The 22634-nt window shown below is 41.4% G+C and overlaps 1 protein-coding gene across 1 annotated transcript; it reads right to left on the reverse strand.

Moving 5' to 3' along the window:
* Window positions 1-5714: 5714 nt before the first annotated feature.
* On the reverse strand, window positions 5715-7773 carry LOC129165444 (piggyBac transposable element-derived protein 4). The gene is made up of 2 exons (XM_054748624.2): window positions 6613-7773; window positions 5715-6470 (listed from the first exon to the last, which is right to left on the reverse strand). Exons 1-2 carry the CDS (start codon window positions 7756-7758, stop codon window positions 5907-5909), a joined length of 1710 nt encoding a protein of 569 aa, XP_054604599.2. The 5' UTR covers window positions 7759-7773; the 3' UTR covers window positions 5715-5906.
* Between the last annotated feature and the right edge of the window lie 14861 nt (window positions 7774-22634).

Here is a 22634-nt window from a genome sequence, read left to right on the forward strand (position 1 = left end):
CAGGGAGGATATTAACCATTAACAGGTCACAAATCAACTTTTGTCCTTCTGTAAATGAGTTTGAAATTAAAGGATAAGCAGATGTGGATCATGTTTTATGTTGAGTCAGGTTGTGCTTTATCCTGCTCAACCTGTAGTAATAGTAGTAATAATAATAATAATAATAATAATAATAATAATAATAATAATAATAATAATAATATAGTAATCAATGAGCTTCTAGCAAGAGCAGAGGTATGTGGGGATTGACTTAGATCGGTGTGCATCTGCTGAGAAAAAACCAGAGCCTCATGTCAAATAAGATGAAAACCCAGCACAGGAAATGAGGTTAGGACTTCGTAAATACCACCATTCTGAGTAACACAGGCTTCGAGTTTTTATTGAACACACAAGAACTCTCTTCAGGGGGCTGGGCCAAATATATGACAAAGTCTAGAGATAAAGCAGTGCTGCAAGGTCCAATTCTTCATGAAATCATGTTCATTCTGGGACAATGTGGTGGTTTTAGGGCCTTGTGGACTAAATGTCGCAGGTTCAAATCTCACCATGTCTTTTAAGTGCGTTTTCTCCTTGTACTTCTGTTATTTCTCAGCTTTCCAGATTATGCATGTTGGGTTAGCAGGGACTGCAACTGTTAGGGATGCTAAATTTTGAGAAAACGAGTACACTTTCAGTTGGAATGATTATAAATTGGTACAAGTGATCCAGGACGTCGTACTCGTGGCTGGGTCACATGTAGCGTATAACGCAGTAGGAAACTGATTGTGAATATCACAAAAATGTCTTGTTGTAATGTATCTCAACAATGTCTTAAGTTATTCAAGGTTTACACTCATTTATTCTGTGTTTTGGCTGCCAATTTCTACCTAAGTTTTCCTTAATTCCTTGTATTTCTGACTCAAATAAAGAAAAAAAATGAACTGAGAAGCATTTAAGATTCCAGGTTTGTGCAAAAAAAATTATATATATATATATATATATATATAAAATTAGTTTTTATATACACACACTTATATACTTACTTATATATATATATATATATATATATATATATATATATATATATATATATATATAGACTCATATACACACATATATATATATATACACATATGATTATTATGTATGATTATTCAAGAAGCCAAACAATGGCATTCCTAATTTCAGTGGTATAGCGACTTGTGTATTGCTTTAATAACTGTGTTTTTATATTGTTTTGTGCAGATAATTTATTATTCCATCCATGGTATACTCCATTTCTTTCTTCATGATGACAGACAGTACAGTACACAAAAAATATAGAAAATTAATAAGTGACAGACTCTTGCTACTTTGAAGCAATCATAATTAAATTATTACCACAGCTTCTCTTTGTTCCTTCCCTATCTTATCATTTCACATCAAGTAAAGCAACATGTTACTGTGTATTTAACATTTACAGCCCACTATTTAAACTGAATATAGAAAGTGAAAGAGAAAGACAGATTAAATAGTGCCCGCGCCAGTTGGAATATGTTAAATTAAGATAATGAAATGGGATGGGGCACACATAGAGGCTTTGCAGGAATTTGGGCTTAGAGTTGAAGCAAATGTTTACCAGAAATGTTTAAATGGTCTATATTTTGCAATATTATTCATCAAGAGGTCATTGACTCTCTTAAATGCATTAAAAATGTATAGCCTTAATTGTATTTTCTCATATTTTTCATTAAACCACAGCTTTCTGAGGCAAACAAACACTAGTCACGTGTCTTTGTCACCCAAACAGCAATCTTTGTGCACAGACTGAGTCATAATACCATTCCTGATCAGTACTCTTTGTCCTCCTTCACAGGGCAGCTGTAAGTCACACACTCCTTTTCATTTCTTAGAAACTAGCTTCAGGCTTGTGGAATCCTTTAGTGGTAAAATCATTGTGTCTTAAATGTGGAAACAATAAATCTGGCCAAAAAAATTAGAGCAAAGTTAACAGATTGTTTTGATGAAGCAGGAGCTTGAAAACATAAACATTTTTGGTTGAGCAACTCGGTGACTTAACCGACACAATCACAAACAGGCTTAGTGGCACCTGTTGAAGAAGTGGCCAACATTTGTTCAGTTCTTGTTTTGTTAGAATCAAGAAGAGTAAAGATTTGCATTCCTTCAATAGAGGCAAACGTGTGAAGGTTGGGTCACTGAATGTGGACAGCTGCTGCTGTGGGACTACTTTCTGTCCTCGATAGTTAGAATGTCGTGTTTTAACTCTTTGCTTTGCCTCCAAGAACATTACTCTCTTACTTTTACCTCCAGTCTTCACCGTAATGAAGGCACACTTTTTCGTTTTCTTGGAAGAAGGAAGGAAGGAAGGAAGGAAGGAAGGAAGGAAGGAAGGAAGGAAGGAAGGAAGGAAGGAAGGAAGGAAGGAAGGAAGGAAGGAAGGAAGGAAGGAAGGAAGGAAGGAAGGAAGGAAGGAAGGAAGGAAGGAAGGAAGGAAGGAAGGAAGGAAGGAAGGAAGGAAGGAAGGAAGGAAGGAAGGAAGGAAGGAAGGAAGGAAGGAAGGAAGGAAGGAAGGAAGGAAGGAAGGAAGGAAGGAAGGAAGGAAGGAAGGAAGGAAGGAAGGAAGGAAGGAACTTTTATACAGTACAGTGCCTTTCAAGATAAAAATCAGGGGGCGCTTCACAAGAACTAAAATGTTAAAGTATAAAAACGATTTCTTTTTAAATTATTAGAAATATGGTTTAAATGAGAAAAAAGTTAAAAATTGTGATTAAAAAATGTAAAGAATGGGAGAGAGAAAGTGAATAGGAAAGAGAGAAATCAGTGGATCCCAGGAAAGGCAGAATAGGGAGAGGGTGGTGATGAGGGTCACACCAAAGCCTGAACAGGTGAGTTTAAAGGAGACCACTGAGTCCACTGATCTCAGGCTCAGGGGGAGAGAGTTCCAGAGTCTGGGGGCCACAGCAGCAGATGTCACCTTTGGCCTTTAGCCTGGTGGTGAAACGATGCTGCTGCTGGTGTTAAACACCCTGGGATTCCCTTTGCTCTGCTTTGTGCCCTTTGTGATGATCGGAGAACTGAAAATGCTAACCGCTAGCATTACAACTAACAGCTGTTAAGCATGTCAAGAGTGCACCTATAGGGCTTGTGATCACACGTGCTTTCACATAGCATTCTGGGATGTGCGCAGACATGTTAGCAGCCTTACGTGTGTAAACAAACAGTACGACTCAGAGAGGGATTTGGGTGAAAGAAAGTATTGAACAACAAGTCAAAATCCCAAAAAGGAAGCAGAATAAAGGGATATGTATTTAAAAAAAGACGTGAGGGACCAGTACATGGACACAAATCGGCATTATAAACTTTTTTGATCCATATGAAAGACCCAAGACTGGAGCATCGATGACGACTTGTTTCTGCCGCAGCTCTGCTTAACGGACATTATCGGCTTTCCTGCTTGTGGTGTGAGTGAATGTAAATGTCCGGATGAGAGGTAAACGTTTCATATGCTGGTTTTTCTGGTGAAACAATCAAAATTGTCATCCCATAGATGTGTAGCAGGAGAATTTGTGTTGTCCGTCAGTGCACCCGCACTAGCTACTCTGGAAGGTGATGTTTGGTCACATTACAGCTGCGATCCAAGGGAGCCTTTAACCATAGTTGTGTAATATAACTGATCAAAATGAAAAATAGAAAATTTTACAGTAGTGAAAAGCAACAAGTTCGGACTCATCGACCAGCAACAGGGCAGCCGGGGCACCTACACGCCCCACAAATCTGCATCAAGCGTGGTTTTTGGGCAGCAGAGGGTTGCAGAGTGATGTCAAAAAGGAAACTGGTCAAGTTTCTAACTCTGCAATCACTGAGATCAATGTTAAAGCTCTAGCGTAGTCTTTGAATCATACTAATCAAAGCATGTTTCTAAGCACTTCTATCCTTAAGGGGCTGAACAGCTCAGTAAAATACTTCTCCATAAATTCTCCACACCTTCGTTCATTTTTTTCCCAGCATTCGTTACAGCATACGTCCCTATGGGGCATGTTGAGATGTGTAATACACTCACAAAACCGGCTTTTGTCGCTAATGCAAACCTGTTGCGTTCATGAAATCAGATTTTAATGGCTGCCCAAGTCTGATTTGTAAAAAGTACTTTTTAAAAATGCTAATGATTTTAAGCTTTTGAGGATAATAAGGAGTGAAGGAGGGCGCTGTAAGGAGGAGCAAGCATGCGTTTCCCACATCAATCAAGGCCTAGGGATGGTGAAGCTAGTTAGCAGGTCGTGATTGTTTTGAGGCCCTTAGCTGGGGTTGTAGTTTATGCCTGTGGCCTGTCCTTTTGGGTTGGCTCAGTGGGGGGGCGAGGTGATGCCTCCATGGCCTCAAATCCAGCCCACGTTCATGCGTCCATTCGGATCTATCACTGCAGGGCAGAATGGCGGGGCTTGGACTGGCCTTTGTCCAGCGTTGCATTCTTCGGCCCATTGTGAGCAGACCACAACCATTTAAGGATTTTAAAGGCTCGTTTGAACAATTCCTTTTGTCAGCGACCTTCAGCACAGATGAGCAAGAAAGCAAGAGTCCAGCAGTTTTACAATGTAAAAAAGAGGGGTCATTTATTTTTTATTGTTTCCTAATGTTGTGATTCTCGCACATATGGCAATAAAACCCTCCTGATTCTGATCTAATGTCCTTTTTTGTTTTTAACATTATATGATGTGTTAATATATTAAATCAGGGCCTTTGCATCCCATCATATCTCTGAGCCTTGTACTTTTCTTTTTCCACAAGCAACAGGCGAGAATTCTGTTCTCATGGTACATAAGCACATGTCGTAATGGGAAAGCAGATACCAGCTCCACCACATCACATGTTCTCAGAGTAAAACAAATGCAAAGCACAACAAGATACCGTAGGCTCATAGCTGTCCCGTAAAATCCAGCTTCTTATCAAGGATGAATATTTTCCCTTTTCTCTGGAATCCTGTGAACATAGCAGAGTCATAAGGGGCCTTGGATGGCTTGTTTTGACTGTGATAAACGTGTGTGTGTGTGTGTGTGTGTGTGTGTGTGTGTGTGTGTGTGTGTGTGTGTGTGTGTGTGTGTGTGTGTGTGTGTGTGCCTGGTTGACTAACCCAAACCAACTGGCATCCTTCATGACTTTTTAACTAAGGTTAAAGAGCAAGTCACCCCTACCAGATTCTTATTCAACTCCCACTTCCTGTTTGAAAAATGCAACAAATGCTGCTGCCTGGCAGCCCGAGAGGGCAGAGCCGCTAACAAATACACACACACGCAGGCTCACAACGACATTGTGACATCATATGGTACAAGCTAACGTTCTAGGGTACCTCTTAGCCAATAGCGATGGCAGATTTAAATTCAAATGTAGTGCAGAGTTTTTACCTGACAACAGCACAACACTGACAGTTTTAGGCAGAAAATTACATTTTTACTAAAATCCACTAAAGTGCAAAACTATTGACTACACGTGTCTGCAGCATGATTAGACACGTATTTATATAGCTTATCAGGAAAAAAAAGTTGATTTGGGTAAAAATGTAAAAAGACCCCATCTTGGTGTCATTGCCAGTCATATTCACACTTTAACTTGCCATGTCGTACCTGAACAGTTTTAAATATCATTCGATTTTAATTTTTTACTTATCCTGTTAAATTACAAACTAGAACTCAGAGAGCAGCCATTTGGCTGGGTTGTTATTATTTAGGATGCTTAATCACTTGAGAATAGGAATGCTTTATTGTCATTATGCGTGCACACAGTGAAATTTTGTTGGCAGTTCTCAGCCTGCAGAAACAAATACAATAGGATAAAAAAGCAATTAAACCTAAAATAAAATAAAAAAGTACACAAAAAATAGAATTAAAAAAACAATGAAAACAATAGACAAGTGTGTGCGTGTGTGTATCATTTCAATGATCTGACTTGTCGGCACATTTCTGGCACTGCCACTTGGTTTCCTGTCTGCATTTCCCGCAAGTATACTTATGGCAGTGTACACAACGTGAATTTGCGTGATTCTTTTTGCACCGAATGGTCACCTGACACATGGCCCTTTTCCATGGGCATGGTGTGGCAGGTTGTTGACAAAGTAGCTTCTCCTTCTCCACCATCTTTTCTTGCATAAACTGCTCAGCAAGTTCCTTTGCAAGATTTGCTAAGAAGTCCACCCTTCTCTCCTTCACTCCAGTGCACGCTCGATAAAGCATGTGAGCATTCACTGCTGCCATGTCTATCATGTTAAAAAACACAGCAACTGGCCATCGCCGGGTTGCTGCTCGCACTGTGTACTGTCGAACCTTCTGGTCCATAACGTCCACGCCACACTTCATGGTATTGTAGTCAGTGACCGTGTTTGGCTTCATCTTATGGTTATCCCTGATTTCAACTGTGCTATGCATGGTGCTGAGGATGCAGATGGTCTTCCTCCGCTTGGGCGCATAAACTGTGAGAGTCGTGTCGGTTGTTGAAAACACCTGATGATTAAGACAAATAAAAGATAACATTAATGTCATTGCACTTTATACACAGGATAGTAGTGAAACAAAATTGGAGCTCTTGCAACAAAAAAGAAAAGGAAAAAAAACAGCACTACAAGAGAAAAAGGCTGCAACATACCTGGGTGGTGAATTTCTTGCAGTCCAATTGTTTGGCTGATGGTGGTAACTCTCGACGAGTCTTGTTTATGGTGCCAACAAGTGAAGTTTTCCGGCTGAGCAGTTGTTGAGCAAGTGATAATGAGGTAAAGTAGTTGTCAGTTGTAACAGTTCTGCCCTTGTCCATGAATGGTTCCATCAGCTTCATCGCTACATCCTCAGAACGTGTCTCCTCAGAGGGACGACTGAGGTCCTTGCCAAGATAAGGCATGGCATTACACATGTATTTGGATTTCAAGTCATATGCAACCCAGAACTTGATTCCAAACTTGTCGGGCTTTGAAGCGATGTACTGCAGGAAAGGACAGTGAGACTTTGTTGGAAAGAGTTGCTTGTCGATAGTGATGTACTGGCCTGGGTCGTAGGACTTGATGCAGTTAGCAACAAACATCTGCCAAACGTTTGAGACTAGAGCAAACTTGTCGGTTTCTACTCGTTGAGGGCGTGTGTCTTTTTCATCAAAGCTTAGGTGTCTCATGATGTCCTGGCAGCGGTTTCGGGCCATAATGGTTTTGACTTGCGAGAACCCTAGTGTTGTTGACCATGCATCAGCCAGCGACGGAATTCTGAGCACGCCCCTCCAAAGAAGGATGGAGATGAACGCCATCAATTCATGGACAGACATGTCCCAACCTGCTTCCTTCCGGCGGCCATGCTCGGTTGTACACTTTCTTATGATGTCAAGGATGTCCAAACTCACCAAACAACAGAAGCTCTGCAAGCGAGTTTTTACAGTACTTCGGACTTCTTCTGTTGGCTCTCCATCACATGTGTATGGCTCTAGGTAGCTGTGAGGGAGCGGCCTCCCCACTTCTTCTTTAACCCATACCGTGCCATCTTTAGCCGTCTCACAGTTGGGATCATTTGGTCTGGTCTGTGTCTCCATCCGACCTTTCTTCTTTGGAGGAGGCCTACTTTCGGACCCGGAAGACATCTCGTCACTCGAAGACATGTCAGAGTCCAAACTCTCTTGCAAGAGAAAGGACTCTTCTCCTCCATCTGAGTCGCAAGGGTCCATATTTTGCAGCAGAGCCAAAGCCTCGGCAGCAGTAGGCATCTTTGTGTCTCGTTTGTTCGAGTAAAACCTTCTTGAAGAAAGTGACTGCATGTAGTGAACTATCCTTATTTATCACAGTTCACAATCCCGCCCACATTCCACAACACCACATGAAGCAGTGGAAAACAACCAGTGGGCGGATAGCAAATAAAATAAAAGAACTGGATAACAAAAGACGCTAAAGACGCTAACACTAGAACTCCCAGTATTTTCTTACCCCCTCAGCTCTCCCAGAGCTTTGTCAAATGACTGCTTGGTTTGATAACAACAACTAAATCACTGATCGTTAGCTCCTTTCATATGTAAATGTAGCCAGCCACAGATGATGTCCAATGGAATGTGCTTGGGGATTGGGGGTTGTCAGTCTTTCAGGCTGGCCCTGTGGCTCTACTTGTCTCGCTCCCGTCTTGAATCTGGTCAACTGAACTTGTCCATCCAAAGACTTCACAGAAGCAAAGGACAAGAAAGGATTTTTATATAACGCTTAATAAAAAAAGCATGAGTCGCTTCAAAAGAACCATTAAAATATAAAAGAGGTAAAAATATAATAAAAAACATTGAAGATAAAATGAAGAATTAAGGTTCAAAAAATGAGAATAAAAATGAAAGAAAAGGTTAGGATGGGATCCTGAAAAATGTTGAATTGTTCATGTCCTCTGTCCTATGTCTCCCATGTTTCTTCCATGTCTCTGCTTTTCCTATGCATCATTGCGTTTTCTGTCCCTCTATTTACACACACCTGAGAATAATTTAGACAGACCAATCAACCTAACAGTCATGTTTTTGGACTGTGGGAGGAAGCTGGAGTACCCGAAGAGAACCCACGCATGCACAGGGAGAACATGGAAACTCCATGCAGAAAGATCCCAGGCCGGGAAGCAAACCCAGGACCTTCTCGCTGCAAGGCAACAGCTCTAACCACTGCTGGGCCAAAGAGACAGAAAGGAAAGCTAAATAAATAAATAAATAAATAAATAAATAAATAAATAAATAAATAAATAAGACACATAAATACAAAACTACACAAAAAGAAGAATGGGAAAACTAAAGACAAGTAAAACCCTAAAAGGCTGGGAATAGCTGGGCTAATGCTGCAACAGGAGGATGACTATAAGTTAGGACATGGGAAAAGTGGAAAGACATGGAACTGGGGAGACACAGGACATGTCCAATTCCATATTTTTCAGGCTTTCATGCTACATCTTTTTCTTTTTATTCTCATTTTTCAAATCTTAATTTTTCAACTATTTCCCATTTTTATCTTTTCAATTTTTATTGTTGTTGTGCCTCATGATTTGTTTTTATTTTTAAAAACAATCTTTTTTCTTTGTGGGCTTCAATTAAGTCTTCGAAAAGGTAGTCGGTCACTAATTCTTTTGAGTGGACAAGATTCAAGACATAGACCAGTGGAGGCCAGCCTGACTTTTCATGGACCTCCAACACTTAGGCCATCATTGACTACGTTTACATGCAGCCAATATCTGGGTTATGATCGGGTTAAGGTCGGTATTCGGGTTTCTGAGTTGATCAGAATAACCCGTTTACAAGCATAAATAGAAAGAGTTACCTCTAACTTGCATAACCCGATGTAAATGCGGACGTTGGGGTAGCGTCAGGACGTATGGACTACGTCCAGACGCAATATGCATGATTTCCAGTTCTTCTCGTTCCGGTATCCGTGAAAACAACAACATTTTTCCCAGTTCAGAAGAGATAGCAACCGTGTGTGTTTGCGCTTTAGTTTCCTCGTCACTCCAAAAGTGTGGTGCTGTGCCGCGACTCGCCATGTTGCTCCCAAATTGTTGTTCACTTCCGGTGTTCTGGCGCATACAAGACGTCTCGCTACTCAAAAGACCAAGATTCATTGCGAACAGAGCATGCGCAGAACACACGCTTTGATGGGGATATCCCGATATGCGTTTACACGACCAAACATTCGGGTTAGAAAAGGGTTACCCCAGGTGTAGTAACCGGGTTTTTAAAAACCCGGTTATGAGCATATCCGGGTTTCTGGCGGTGTTTACACGGACCTGCGGAACAGGGTTATTGTGAATATTCAGGTTTTAAAAGGGTTACTGGCTGCCATAGGCGTCATTTTAACCGGGGACGCCGGGGACATGTCCCCGGCAAAATTTGTGATTGGCAGCTGTGTCCCCCCCCCCCCCCCCACCACCACCACCACTTTCAAAAACGCCTGCTGATGAGGATTTTTGTTTTACCAGCTCAGATCTTATCCAGGGGTCGGCAACCTATTCCCATCAAAGAGCCATTATTACCCGTTTCCCACAGTAATTCTGGACGGACCTTAATAAGCAGTGACTTAAGTGAAGCAGGCAAGTCGCGCTAGAAAATTTTGTTTAAAAAGACATCATAAATGTTTTCCCCCGTCATTTTTATTTATAAAATATGAAGTAAAAACTCACAATTTAATTTTCATTCATTTGTCATTAATATGTAGTCTACACCCGTGCGTTAAGTGGACCAACTTCCAGTAAACGCACAGCATCCAGCCCATCTCTCCAAATGCGTAAAATGTGCATCAGCCGCTAGTTAGGCGCACCATCAGCTGATCAGCCCAGACAAGAGCAGAGCAAATAGAGACAGAATAGAGGATGATTCTGTCTGGATGTGGATGGAGATTACATTTTACAGCAGCCTGATCATCATTTAAATACGTAAACCATCACCTGTCTTCTAGTCCATGCTATCAGCATATATTTTAATTGGTGTGCGTGTGTGTGTGTGTGTGTGTTTTCCACTTCAAACACTGGTCTAACCAACCAGACCAGCGTGTCCAGTAACACATTAATGTTACAATTAAACAGTTTCCCTTCATGTAGGCTAGGAACATTCCACCTGCCGTGGCCCGACCGCTTCTGCTCCACACGAACTTTGTGCGTGATCAAATGTCTCTACGCATCATGCGTCTCCATATTAGAGACGGGAACAAGCGCTGTTCAGCCAGTTTCATAATTTCATAAAAAGAACATTTTTCCAAGTGACACATCCCTCAGAGAGACCGGGTTTCCAGACCGCTTCAGTGGGAGGAAATCATTGCATGCACCATGGTTCTGCGCTGCGCTGCGAACCCCTTAGATCTTCAGCTCACTGTCCACCATGGGCGCTCCGAGCCGCGCTGAACACAGTGTCCAGTATAAAGCTCTGATGTTCTGATGGGAATCTTTTACCTCCGCGATGTGCGTTAACGATTAAAATGTCAGCTCATCCATGTGCATCAGTGTGCGTGGGGGTAATTCTTTCAAACCAAGCAACATCCTTGAGTTCATCTGTCAAAATAAACAGTCGAATGGAAATATATGTAACCTGCCGTTTAACTGTTTTGCCTTCTTGTGAAGATTGTTGCAAAGAGAAACAAACTTGATTAACCCCAGAGCCACCCAGAGCGCATGTGGGAAGGTTCCTCCCACTGAAGCGAGTGTTTTCCAAACCCGGTCTCTCAGAGAGACTTGTCACTTAGAAAATGTTCCCTGATGATGAAACTTTGGCTGAATAGCGCTTGTTCCCGTCTCCAATGTGGCGACACATCCAGGAGCCTGTCTGAGGAGAATCCCAGAATCTCACATCGTCTTCAGCTAATAAAGCGCCTATGATTACGCACAAGCGTGACGCGTCAACCCGGTCTCACAGTAAGACCGGGTTGGACCTGTTCAGGTTTACGCAGACAATCTTTACATTTAGAATTGGCATACAGATGTAAAATTAATGCAGTAAAATATAAAGCATTTTATTTAAATATCCATTCATTATTTTACAAACACAGAGCCGCATCAGATGGATGGAAGAGCCGCATGCGGCTCCAGAGCCGCCGACCCCTGTGCTAGCCTAATTTATTGTCCCCAGCAATTTTTAAACCCCACTCAAGTGTATGGTTATTGTCCCCAGCAATTCTGAAAACAAACTGACGCCCTTGCTGGCTGCATGTAAACGCACTCATTTGCACTCAGTTCTGCGACTGCCTACATTTACAAATGAAAGGCAACCAATTGTCATTGTTTTCAAACCAAGCAGCCATTTGGCTGAGCTCTGGTGGAGCTGAGAGGGTCAGAAAATCCTGGGAGGTCAAAAATATAACATTAGAAAATGTTCGAAGATTGTGAAAATCATTAAACCTCAATCATTCATGTCGTTGAGGCAATTAGAGAAGCGTACACTGAATTGTAAAAAATTGACAGAGTGAATGGAAAATAAAAAAGGAGATTAGTGTTTACATTACTCCTAATACTTATGTAACTGATTATTTTATTATTTTGAAAACCTGGTTTTGTCAAAAAAGTACACATGAACTCATAACAAAGATTTTGGGCATTGCTTATCTGATATTTCTTTAAAGGTGTGGAATGAATGCCTTGTAATACGTACTCGGCTGAGGTTCAGATGGCAGGTTTTGGACTCTTATTTCCTGATGTTTGGACATCTCTCCTCCGATTGGCTAACAGCAACAAGACTCTACCACTGACGCCCTTTGCTTTGAAACATGGATGTTTTTTCTACTTACATAACACAAGCCTGGAGGAGTTTTGCTGTGTGGTGGTGTTGCTAATGCTAATTGTTAGCATCTACTAGCTTAGACTTTTTCTGCTGTTTCCTGGACACGTCATTTGGGATTCTAGGATGTCCAAGGAAGGTCCCGCTTTTCTCGCCTCTGACTGGCTGGAAGGGCTCTACTACGATTGGCTATTTCGTGTAAGAGGAAACAGTTTTCCCTCGCTGCATGTTTACAGCCAGATCTTGTAGTTTTTTGAAGAAAATGTGAACTCATTGCTAGAATAAACATCCTTTCATGTTTAGCAACAAACCAGGTTCGTTTCTTTCATAAAAGAGCCTGAAAAACATCAAATGTGAACTTCTAATAATTTTTGTAGCATTTTATCACACCGTAGACTGACTTTATATCTGTTGGCTCTATTAGGGTTATCTTATTACTTCATTATTAGTCTATCCTGCTTTAATAGGTTAAGGCTGTTAACAAGTTAGAGCACATCTCTCATCATCAGATTAAAAGTAGATCATTTCATCAAAAATTAAGTTAAAGCTGATTATGATTTAGACCTATTTTTCACCACTTTTCATTATTCTAGAGAAGAAACAGAGCTGATGCACACAGCTTGGCAGAATAGGGCAGGTTTATTAAATGTCATACCCAGGTAAGGCATGTTTATCCTATGTACTGTAGTGCTTCAGTAGCCTGGCAAGCCAGACTAAATAAATATATTATTTAGTCTGGCCACGCTCCATTGACGGCTCTCGGTTGTGGGGCGGGTTCTACCGTTGTCTTTCAAATGATCTCCACATTTCACTGGACAATGAATGTGACATACTCTTGTTTCACTCTGTTGCATCATCCCACCCACCAGGCATATAGAGTGCCCTGATTGGCCCACAAAGCGGATATAGCTCTGTGATTTGTTCACTAAGCAGATAGAGCACTATGATTGGCCCACCATTATGGACCAATCACAGCTCTTTATGTGTTTGAAACCCCTCTAGAGAGCTGTGATTGGCTAGCCAGAGTCCTGGTAGGAGCTGCTGAGGTTCCAATGGAGCATGACTAGACCATTCTTTGCAAAGCAAGAATTTAGTCTAGTTCACTAGGCTAGTGCTTCAGAACCAAGAGATATAAAGTAAGTCCAACAGTTAGATTGATGCAACAAGATTTAAAATTCACATTTTATGTTTTTCAGTTTTTTTATGAAACATAAAATATTTTGCAAACCAGGACAGAATGTTTATTATCACACTAACTTCACATTTTCTTTACTAAACTCCCCAAAACAGCTTTCTGCTGGTGGCAGAGTCAGCGAGGACAGCCAGTTTGCTGTTAAATGAAATAGCCAATAGTAGTAGAGCCTTTTTATCCACTCAGAGACGAGAAAGGTGGGATCTTCCTTGGACATCCTAGAATTCCAAATGACGCTTCCTGGATGCTAAACCAACAACATCTTTCCCCGTCATGAGTCAAGATGGGTGATTCCATGAATGTTAAATGACAGAGTGACGTAGATCTGTCAGGAGTCTCTAATCCTAGAGTTTCATTGTCTATTTTCTATCAGAAGATAATAGAAATGAGACCCGTTTTATGTTCAGTCTGCATGGAAAACTTAGTGACTGATGAGAATCAGAAATAATCATTAAAAATGTATATTTTTTTGTGAACCACACCTTTAAAAAGGACATTTTAACGTAATTTATTTAAAAGGAAATTAAAAACACAATAACGTTTTCAGGTAAACGTGTCCTTTTTTGTGCTCATCTAGCTGACTGTTAGTGTTTGCATTCAGTGTAAAGAAGGGTGTGTTTGTACGTGTTGTTTTTTTTACATTACATATGAATGCATGCTCACCAGAGGGGTTCGATTGTACCAAGTTAATCTGACACTATGGAGGATACTTAAAGACTTTCCCACTTCTTTGAAGCACATTGTTATCATCCTGATTGGGATTACCACCCAACCCAAAAGCAACGCTTTCCTTCCTATTGTGTTTCATTCACCAGAAAAGCTGCAGAGAAACAAAAGAGGCTGAGCATCCCAATCTGGCCCCATTGTTCCGCATACAGTGACCGGCAGAGTCTTTAAGCAACCTTCATTAAGTGACTTAAACACTTGATTTAAAAGAAGGTTGAGCATCATCTACTTTTAGTGAATTTTAGGATTTAGATCCAGAAAAATAGGGAACACAAAGAGCAAAGGTTGTGACCCATGGCTGAGGAGGTCAAAGTTGAAATGGCATGAAAGGTAACGGCGACATAAGTGGAAAAATAAAAGGGTTGCTATGGAACAAGCTGGTGGTATTTAAGTTAAGACCCAGCTTTTAAAAAAGCTTCGGTCGTAGTCTCAACAGAAACTTGTGTGGGGTTTAATTTGACAGAATATTAGTCATAAAGGGTTGAAATAGCAAGTCTGGACAATTGTGTGATTATCTTTTTCTAAATCTGCGTGGATTTGGTTGCATTCTTTGATCTGCTCTTTTCTCGGATTGTTAACGTTGTAGAGTTTGTAAACATGTTCCGACCAGCTGACTTGCACAGGCGTGTTCTCGTGGGAGTCGAAAGGATTAGCTGAGAAGGAACAAAGGAGTAATTCCAACAACCATCAGTCATTGAGTTGGCCTGAATCTAAACGTGGGCAAAGCCCAGGGGTCAGCCGTGTCACCATTGGGAGTCTTGTGTGAGGAGGTGGACCTCCGCTCAGGAGGGATGGGTGCAGACGACCTTCAGCTCCTGTTAACACACCACCTGACCCTGTTAGCATGGTATCCTAATTTCTAGCTGGTTCTCCCTTTCTTTTTGTAATTTTTTATGATTGCATAGAGCTGCCCCTTCCAGCAGCAGCCCACAGGAAGTCATTCACTTCCTAATTATCTGCACATCAAACAGTGGTCGCCACAGAGACGCAGACCATAAATTCTGTTCCCCCCGCCCCTCGTCTCCGATGTGGTGTGATAGCGCAGCAACAGCTGCCTCTAATTGAGGCAGTAGGTTCAAACTGCTAACATATGACTTCCCTCCGGTTCTGCAGCACGCTGTGTGCCACTGCCAAGGCCGCAACACGCAGCTCAGAGAGGGGCAAGGTTTCACATCCACAAAGGCAGAAGAGCGAAGAGAACCAGAGTGATGCACCCCTAGATGGCACAGGAGGCTTGGTGCGGTTGTGGGGAAGGGCTCTGAAGTGGTTCTGGTGCTGCCCACTCCCACCAGAGAGGCCCCTGGGTCAACAGGAGCTCTCTCTTTACAAAGAGAAAGAGAAGAGATGAAGAGAGAAAGAATGACAGGCTGTGATAACAAAGGCGACCGCAGTGTGGTTTTGTGATGTCTCCCTGGGTGAAAAACCGATGAGTTGTCAGATCGGACTGGGCCACGTGTTGCATTTATACGGCAGAGAACCTCTCGTAGAGACATCTAATCATCAAAACAGTGATCTCCGTTAAGAATAAATATTTCCCCTCAGTTCAAACGTTTAGAAAAACTTTTTTTTTATTTCCTGCCGGTCAGGATAACGGATTCTGCAACACTTGGCCATAAAGTCCATAACCAACTTCAGCTTTATGATTCATGCTCCCTTTAAGACTCACACAGATGACGGCCACTACAAAAAGTCAGTCATTTCTCAGTTGTGTCATCTTTGAGTAGCTTATACCAAATGCCAAATAGGAAGAATCCATGTTTACATGAACGGATACCTTACCAGATGATCATGTCAGTCTGTTTTTATCACTGGACTGTGACATGTTTGCAAAAAAGTTTGTAAAATTTCTCACATCTTTGGAGGATTCTTAACTTTGTTGCCTGAGCTGCAAGGCATAACTTTAACACAACTTGAATTTTGGCTTGGTGAATGTTCTCCCAAAATAGAAAAACAGCTAGAACCAATCTGGAGCTCTTCATTCAGACTTTGTGCGTCGGAAAATGTGAGAAATGTCAAACACATTTGAGAAGAACTGGTAAGCAAATTGTGAATAAAATGAAATCAAACTGCAAATCAGGATGAAATTAAGAGATTTGTTGTAAGAGAAGTTGTAAATAGAACTGCCATCGTTAAATTTAGCCGTTCTCCTTGGCATTGTACAAACTTTGTTACAAAAGTGTCGTAGGTACCACTTCAGTGTCATCCCAAATTTAAATTTGCACCTTTTTTTGTCATTTTGTGCCTCCAACTAGTTATCAACAGATGCAGCCTAGTGAGAAACTGGTTTTATTTTAATGCGACTATCACATTTTAATGGCGTTAAATCCAAGAGGCTCAGATGTCCCGATCTTTCTGCCCCTGAATCTTTTCTTGATGCTTGTATCAGCAACAATTTATTCTCTAATTAGCTCCATAATGAAGATTCTTGCATTTAAAAATCACCTTTTATCAGCCACAGTTTTGCTCCTAACCCTCCAAGTTTTGATTATTGACCCAGTTATGTGTTGTTTTCTTTGCTCACACCAAAACCTTTTAACCCTTCCAAATCAAAATGCCAAAGGAAGTGTCTCCCTTTAAGGTCATTCAGGAAATGGCGTGGTACTAATTGCATCAGTGAGAGTTTCTTAGTGGGAGCCTATATTGCAGAATCTTTAAAATTATTTTTAGCTAGGCAAACAGATCTCCATGATTTAAACTACAGAGACATAATGAGCTATTTCTAACAGTTGACCAAGTGAGAGGCGTCAGAAGAGGAGTTTGTACTCCAAAGGGCTCAAGAGGCTTTAGTACCTGCCACTACTGTGTAAATTGGACCCTTGCAAAGTGAGCGAGCCAGCCTATTGTCTGTAATGGCCTCTTGTTAGAAAAGCTGCCTACGGTGTGAATTTGAGTTTGTATGCCCGCTCCGGGGTACGTACATATGCACTTCCTCGCTTCCTTTAAGTTTACTGCATTCAGCAGGAAACACAATTAGCCCAATCAAAGTGAAAGGAGAGGGTAGGGGATATGGGGAGGGGAGGACTACGTTTTATAAACATGGGTGGTGAAACAGAAGCCTCGTAATGGCAGAGCGTATTAGGTGCTGGGCAGCAGCATTTTTGACGTATGGAGGAGTTTTTAGCAGAAGACTCTTGTTAAAGTGGACTGACGTACTATTAAAGATATACGGCCCAGTGAAAATGGGATTTGGATACATTAGCAGATTAGATTTTAAAGGATGGCCAGTAAATGTTGTCCAACCGGCTTTTGCAAATGCAACGTAAGTGTCTTCAAACATCATTTTTTACAGCATGTTGATGGAAAACTAATAAAAAAGGATGTGAACGCGATTAATTAGGAGTCTACAAACTGTCCACAAATTGCCATCTAAGCAGTCCTCATCACAGGGAAAAAGCACAAATTCCAGATCGTTTCAGTCACAGTTTCCTCTACTATCCCTCCTAGCTTCCCTTTACATAAGCACCTGAATTGCAAATAAACGTTTTGGAAGTATAAGATTTTTTTTTATTCTCTAATTTAACTGTGAACTCAAGATACAAACTACAGAGCTCATAGAAATCACATTTATCAATCTTTCACCATGACTGTCCATCCAGATTCCAACACAGACACAGCCTACAGGCAGTGGATCAAAAGTAAAAGTAACTTTAACCACATAAGCCACTTCAAAAGACTAACATTCATGGGGTTGTATTGCCTGAACACTTTACGTCAAACATAAAAGTTATTAACGTTTATTCTTTGGATGTCACAGGTTTCTTTGCTCCTGGTAAAGATGGTTTAAATGTAGATTTAGTAGAAGTAGTATTCTAAAGGAAGCTTTCTCTGAGTTGTATCATGCAAAAATTGTTCAGAGGTCTTTTAGAAGGAGGACATAAGAAAATAAATGTCTGCAACTTGTCACCTGGTTTACCCAATTACTCAAAAAAAAAGGCGAAGCAAAACTGTAGCTCCTTTCACATAGTGGTTTCTCATTTAGACATCCTAATTAACCCCCACCATTTTCCTTTGCAGTAACAGAAACGTCATTTTACCACTTAAGTGTATGCTTAGCATCTGTGGCTAACTCTGCTACAAACTCAAAGTTGGAAAACATCACTGATTTGATTTTATGTCAAAGCAGTTTGCACTATTGGTAAATTAACTTTATTTCAATCTAAAAGTACAAAAATGAAAAGAAGCATTTTGAAGATTCCAAACAGAACATTTAGAGATAGTTTATTTAAAGAGACAGTGTGTAGTTTTTACCATTGACACTAGAACTACCAGGATTTTCTGACCCCCTCAGCTCTACCAGAGGAAGCCAAATGGCTCATTGGTTTGAAAATCACAACTCAATCACTGAGTGCGTTTACATGCAGCCAGTAACCCTTTAAAACCTGAATATTCACAATAACCCTGTTCCGCAGGTCCATGTAAACACCGCCAAAAACCCGGATATGCTCATAACCGGGTTTTTAAAAACCCAGTTACTACACCTGGGGTAACCCTTTGCTAACCCGAATGTTTGGTCGTGTAAACGCATATCGGGATATCCCCATCAAAGCGTGTGTTCTGCGCATGCTTTGTTCGCAAGGAATCTTGGTCTTTTGAGTAGCGAGACGTCTTGTATGCGCCAGAACACCGGAAGTAAACAACAAGTTGGGAGCAACATGGTGAGTCGCGGCACAGCTCCACACTTTTGAGCCCCCTTCAGACAGGCCATGAAAAACGCAAATGTTCCGGACTCTGTCCGTAAGACCTTTGTGTCTGAATACAAACATCCGGATAACGTGTTCCGGAATTTTACCGGACGAAGCCCCTAGTAACAGGTCCGGACTTGTTACGGACAGGGTGGCTGCTTCAGACTGGTGAGGTAAAGTTCCGGACAAGGGGGAGGGGGAGGAGGAGGGGACCGGGGGACGCTGTGCGCAGCTCGCTGCTGTAGCATGCGGCGAACCACGGCAGCTCGCCTCCTACGGTACCGCCTAGACGCGCGACGGAGCGCTTCACACCGCTTCAGTGATTCCTTTAACCATTGAGCTTCATCATCCAGGTCTCTTATGCGTCTTCGTGTGCGCAGAATTATGCTTAAGCGCCTCGTGATTTTTATCTTGAGAGGCGCTATAGAAACAATATTTTCTTCTTCTTCTTCTTCTTAACATGAGTCCGATTCTCCCCCCCTCCCCCCCCCCCACCCCCCGCCGCCATCAGACATCTGGAACTTTTCCCTGCTGTGTGAACACAGCCGAAAGGACAAGTTCCGGTACAAAAGTGGTGTGTCTGAAAACACAGTTCCGGTTAAAAACCGGATTGAATTGTCCGCAAATGTTCCAGAATGTCTATCTGAAAAGGGCTCTAGAGTGACGAGGAAACTAAAGCGCAAACAAACGCGGTCCCTATCTCTTCCGAACTGGGAAATCTGTTGTTGTTTTCACGGATACCAGAACTAGAAGAACCGGAAATGACGCATATTGCGTCTGGACGTAGTCCATACGTCCTGATGCTACCCCAACGTCCGCATTTAAATCGGGTTATGCAAGTTGGGGTAACTCTTTCTATTTATGCTTGTAAACGGGTTATTCTGATCAACTCAGAAACCCGAATACTGACCTTAACCCGATCATAACCCGGATAATGGCTGCATGTTAACATAGTCACTAGCTTCCTTTCATTTGTAAATGTAGTCATTATCTGTGCAGAGCACAGACAATGGCCCATTGGAATGTGGAGGAATGTTGGGGAACTTGAAAATTTTCAGTTATTTAGGTTGGCCTCATTTTGTTTGCCTCTTTAGCCCTGGTAGAAAATGACTCACAAGCCCTTTTTACAAGACACATTGTGCCGGCAAATCAGCGTAACATTACCGCAACAGTGTGTTTTATAAACACGGCGTTGTGCGAATTTTGCTGCATTTGTTGCACATCGCTTGGTAGTAATATTGCTGTAACTGTCTGTCCTATAAACAGTGATTGCGCCTTGGCACAACAGAGGAAGATGTCAAATAACGTAGCAAATGTGCGGTGACCCCCGACCGGAAAGAGTATATAAACCACGTAAACATGGGAAAGTTAGTAAACAACCAGCGGGCATGGCTACTTGGAGTGACAACGAGATCTGTGAACTTCTGTCTTTACGAGCAGAGGCAGAAGTAGCCAGACCATTCTCAGGAACTGTGACGGACAGCCACCTCTGAGCGTTTGCCTAAAAAAAAACTCATGGTGCGTGGCTTCAGCCGAGACAGAGAACAGATCACGTCCAAACTCAAAGATTGAAGAAGTTTCTTTTTTCACGGTTTCTTTTTACATGCAGTTGCAGCCAGGTAACCTGAAAAATAAGTCCCATTCAGATTTAGCTGATCACCTGAAGCCTTTTCAAGAGTCTGGCTTGTTTTCAACACCTGAAAAGCAGCTTCATCACAGCTGTTATGAACCTTCTTTTGGGACCTGGACAATCGAAGCCTGCATTGCAGTTAACCTGCATTATTCCCCCAAAATTGTTTGAGTTGCAATACAAAACATTCACAAAGGCTTGTGCATTTGAAGGTTTATTGTTCTAATAACACCATGATGCTTTCTTGGATTAACTGGGCATTTTGTGGCCCTTTTGTAAAAAAGGGCCACAAAATCTGGTCAACTGGTCAACTGAACTTGCCCACCCAAAATATTTTATGGCTGACTTTGTGAAGACTTCAGATAAGCACACAAGTTGTGCAACATAAGCTATAAAGGCTACAAACAAAGTAATTAAAAAAAATGTTGTTTTAAAGATGCCTATGTGCTCTGTCATTATATCCTGCATGTAGCCTCTGACTGAAGACACTTGTTGAGTAGCCTTGTGTCTCTGGTTTTTCTCTAGCTGCCTCTTTACCTGACTACTAGAAAAAAAAATAGGCACGAGGGGGAGGTGAGGGGAGCACCAGCATCTCCTGAAGCGATTTACAGAACAAAGGCGAAAGTTCACAAGTGATTAAGAATGCTAGGTGAAAACAACGGTGCCAAAAGGCGGCTCTCTAGGAGTTCTGGTGTTAATTTCTGGAAATATCCATCAAAATGCTGTTGAAAATGAATGAAATTATGCCCAGTTGTTGAAAAATATTGCCAGCTTCGTAAAATATAACCATAAAAATCAGGTTTAAAATACATGGGAACGGGTCAAAGTCTCTGCGCGACACCATACTAGATGCCATGTTTCTACAGGAGCCGATGAGGACAAAATGCATTTACTGATTTGTAACAAACAGTTACAAAACTTTCATCATTCTTGAATGTTGTTGTTTTACACATTTACCTCTTCTCTTGTAGTCACTGATGAAAGGGAGTCTGATGTGCTTGTTAGTTGGCTAAAGTTAGCACTCCCCAGGACTTTTTGACTCTAATGGGCATCAGTTATAAGGTCTTACTCCAACACAAAACTACTGCTTGCTTGCAACAATTTAGGTATTTACTGCCCCCATGCCAGGAAAAATGGACACTGTCACTTTAAGTAACACAGAGGAGTTTTGTGCTCCTCCCTCCTACTGGTTGAAAATGGAATTACAGCTGTCGTAAACAACCCTGCAGTAGCCTGCTGTAGCTAGCGCTAACAACAAGCTATCGCTAACATGAACCAATTAATGCTAAAACAAACCACACTGTTGGACAACAAATATTATTACTTACAAGTCCATTAGCAGCAAAGCCAGGTCAGTCTGGGATGTTGTAGCCTCCTTTAGCTCCCTCAAACTATAAGCTGCACCGATGTTTACTTCGATTTTAACTCTTTGCTTCACCTTCAAAGACATTACTCTCTTACTTTTACTTCCAGCCTCCAATGTGATGCTAACAGAAAAAGCAAAGTACTTCTTTTTCTTCTTGTGCTTTATTGACAAGCAGTGAACTTAAAATACTAACCGCTAGCATTACAGCTAACAGTCGTAAAGCAGGTAAATAGCACTCTCTTAGGACACCCACCCACTCTAAACTATCTAGTTCAGTTTTTGGTCAGCACAGCAAAGGTCTGTGGTGTCAAATGTGAAACTGGTCAGTTTTCTAACCCAACAATGAGATTATTGTCAAAGTTCTTGCTTAAAATAAAATAAAAAACCCTACATGTTGTTACTTTAAATTGTTGTCAAAATGTCTTGATGGCTCTACATCATTTCTTGGATAATGATATGTAGGAAAAGTCTGAGCCCCATTGAAAGGATATTTTGTTAAAGCAATAACATACCCGCTGCAAAACTTAGTAGTAGGCATTAAATAAATAAAAGCGTCTTGTCTGAATCAAAATGTATGCTTCACGTGTTGCTGTGAATTTGAGTCGTATATGTTAATGGCCCGGTTGTCTACTTGATTGAAGGTGAGGATGAGAGTGACTGCTTTTGAAGGTGTATTGTAGGTATATAAAGGCAAGGGGACCGGCTATTTAAAGATTTTTTTTTTCAATCAGGAAATTCTTTTAACACACTTGGAAGGGGAGGTGGATGGAAGGGTAATTGCAAGGCTTAAGCTGACCCTCTGTTTCCACCCTTCTCATGTGTATA

This window comes from Nothobranchius furzeri, chromosome 2, assembly GCF_043380555.1.
Source record: "Nothobranchius furzeri strain GRZ-AD chromosome 2, NfurGRZ-RIMD1, whole genome shotgun sequence".
NCBI classification, from domain to species: domain Eukaryota; kingdom Metazoa; phylum Chordata; class Actinopteri; order Cyprinodontiformes; family Nothobranchiidae; genus Nothobranchius; species Nothobranchius furzeri.